Here is a 2,932-nt window from a genome sequence, read left to right on the forward strand (position 1 = left end):
TCCTCGTGTCTCGTCCCCTGGCCCCCGTGCACCGCGCTTCCCCTCCCCCCAGCTTTTCCTCGCCCGCAGCTCCTTGTGCTTCTTAGCTGAAGTGCAACTCTAGACGGACCACGACGCGACCTAATGCTTTCCCGGGAAACAGCGGCGCTGGCCACCCTCGCCCTCCACCGGGCCCGGTCCACCCGGACCCACGCCGGCCTCACCCTCAGCCGCCGGCAGTGGGATTCCCGGACAAAGCCTGACCAGGCACTTCCCACCTCCCATCGGCACAGCATGCCGGCCCGCAGCAGCTCTCCAGAACCTCCTGCCAAGTGCTACACCCATTTGTATGCACACACGCCTGTGTGAGCGCGCCCGCGTGTGTGCCAGTGCTGGGGCTTGAGCTCAGGGCCGGACGCCCTCCCTGAGCTCTACACTCGAGGCTGGCATCTACCAATCGCGCGAGCTGCAGCTCTGCTTGCAGCTGTTTGCTGGTTCATTGGATATGAATCTCACGGATTTTCCTGCCAGGAAAAATCACGACCGTGATCCTCAGATCTCAGGCCTCCTGGTCGCCTCCTGAGCCGCCGGCGCATTCTTCTTTTCCGAGCCAAGTGCCGTGCTGGTCAGTCTCAGCAAGCGCGTGTGCCCTGCAGGCCATGCCCTCCGCACGTCTGGTTCAGAGGGCCCTGCTGGGAGGAGGCGCGGCCTCTGCCCTGTGTGGGCAGAGGTGCGGGCCAGCAGCACACAGGGCAGACGGCCTGTCACCCCCTCTGCCACCAGCCCTGGCTGAGTCCGCCCTTGAGCTGCGTCCACCGGCCCGCAGGTGGCCTTCCGGAGCCTGGTCGGTGTCCCGGGCAGAGGCTCTGGGCAGCCTGGTCTTGGGAGGAAGGATGAAGGGGATGTGAAGGACTGGCATCTCCCTCATGTCTCATTTGTTATGGCTCTGGGGTTTGAACCCAGGGACTTGTATCTGCTAGCCAGTGCTCTACCACTGGGCCGTGTCCCAGCCCACTTTGGCCTCTCCCCTTTACAGTAAGAAAACCCAGCATGTGGCTCTAGCTTTTGGCAAATTGTGTTCCAAGGTGACCTGAAACTGGCATGTCCTGAGAGTTACCGGGAGTGTGCCCCAAGGACTCACAGCACCCCACACCTCATTCTCCCCTTCCCAGGATGAAACAGCAGGGCTCAGGAAGGGCAGTCACTGCCCACAGGGGCAAGGCCCCTGCCCCTGCCCCCCGAGGCCCCCCACACCCCGAGGCCCCTCCCTGCACCCTGAGCCCCTCCCCTGCCCCCCGAGGCCCCTCCCCCTGCACCTGAGGCCCCCCACACCCTGAGGCCCCTCCCCTGCACCTGAGGTCCCTCCTCCTGCACCCCGAGACCCCTCCCCCTGCACCCCGAGTCCCGCCCACACCCTGAGGCCCCTCCCCTGCACCCCGACGCCCCTCCCCATGCACCCCGAGGCCCCTCCCCCTGCACCCGAGGCCCCCCCACACCCCAAGGCCCCTGCCCCTGCACCCGAGGCCCCTGCCCCTGCACCCCAAGGCCCCCCCCGCACCCCGAGGCCCCTCCTGGTGGGCCACCGGCACCTTGACACCTGTGTGTGGATGTTCTTTCCCAAACCAAGACTGGATGTGGGACCCACCGGAGCCAGGGACGCACCCGTGCCTAGGGCAGGGCCTAGCTGGGGCAGGAAGCCGCGCCTGGTGTCTGCACTTGTCCTGGACGCCCCAGAGGGTGGGCGGGCCAGGCTGCACGCAGGCAGACACTTCCAGCACAGTGCTAGGCACGCGCCCAGGACTGCGTCTCTCCACCTAAGCCACCCACCCCGTCGCCAGCCACCGAGGGCAGGGGCGGGCCTGCGGCTCACGCCCACAGCCTGCTTTCTCTGTGAGGCGCACTCACCTGGGAGCTCTTCCTGCTCTGGGGTCACAGTCTGGTCACCTGTGGACAAACGAGCGGTGTGGTGACATGGTGGGGGCAGGAGGTCAGGGCGCCACCCCGGAGCCTCCCCACCCACAGGGGCTCCCCCGGCCCCGCGGTGGGAGGGTCCTGGGGCCAGGGGCCGGCGGGGCCGCCACTGCAGGCGGTGGAGCCCTCCCCGGCGGCCGGCATCACCCGCACAGGGGCGGCGCCCAGGAGGCCCCCCTGTTCAGATCCACGTCCGGGAGTCTGGCTGGCTCCCGGGGCTCAAGAGTTTTTTCGTCTTTTTCTATCTTGGTCCTGGGCATCAAACCCAGGAAGCTGCACGCGCCAGGCAAGTGCTTGACCACCCAGCCACCTCCCAGCCCTCCAGCCTTGAAAACTAAACCTCAAATGAACATCTGCAAGAGTTAGGAAGGCCTTAAAAAGCAAAGTGCTAGCAGGGCGTCGGTGGCTCACGCCTGTCATCCTCGCTGCTCAGGAGGCTGGGATCTGAGGATAGTGGTTCAAAGCCAGCCTGGGCAGGAAAGTCCGTGAGACTCATCTCCAATGAACCACCAGAAAACCAGAAGTGGCGCTGTGGCTCAAGTGGTAGTGTGCTCGCTAGCCTTGAGCACGAACAGCCTCGGGGATAGGCCCTGAGTTCAAACCCCACCACTGACAAAAAACAAAAAGCTCACACCAACACCAGAAACAGCAACATTAACAGCCGGGCCTTGCGCGTACCTGGGTGGCGTGGGCAGCGTCGTCGGCAGCGGCCCAGGCCCAGGCACACGGTCACTGCCGCTGCCACCATCAGGACAGAGAGGGCAATGGCCATGGCTGACACCTCCAGCCTGCGGCGGCCGGCTGGGCCCACGGGGCTCTCGGTGAACTGCTCTCCTGCTCCACCGGAAGCTGCTACTTTAAGAGAGGAAAATGACCGGGTCTGGTGTCTGGGGTAGGGGCCTGGGCCTGGGGGAGAGGTCTGAGGGAGGGGCCTGGGCCTGGGGTAGGGGCCTGGGCCTGGGGGAGAGGTCTGAGGGAGGGG

At 65.8% G+C, this 2,932-nt stretch overlaps 1 protein-coding gene across 2 annotated transcripts in view; it reads right to left on the minus strand.

The window, feature by feature from the left end:
- Positions 1-664: 664 nt before the first annotated feature.
- Positions 665-2,932, minus strand: part of Icoslg (inducible T-cell co-stimulator ligand) — a 6,676-nt gene continuing 4,408 nt past the window's right edge. The window contains exons 4-6 of one of the 2 annotated variants that reach the window (XM_013027415.1): positions 2,629-2,805; positions 1,885-1,923; positions 665-859 (exon numbers count right to left, since the gene is read on the minus strand). In XM_013027415.1, coding sequence (XP_012882869.1) covers positions 744-859; positions 1,885-1,923; positions 2,629-2,805 — 332 coding nt within the window. In that variant the 3' untranslated portion in view covers positions 665-743. Of the gene's footprint in view, positions 860-1,884; positions 1,924-2,582; positions 2,806-2,932 lie in introns of both variants that reach the window. The other variant, XM_013027416.1, reaches the window with a different exon arrangement.

This window comes from Dipodomys ordii, unplaced genomic scaffold (assembly GCF_000151885.1).
Source record: "Dipodomys ordii isolate 6190 unplaced genomic scaffold, Dord_2.0 Scaffold103, whole genome shotgun sequence".
Taxonomy (NCBI): Eukaryota; Metazoa; Chordata; class Mammalia; order Rodentia; family Heteromyidae; genus Dipodomys; species Dipodomys ordii.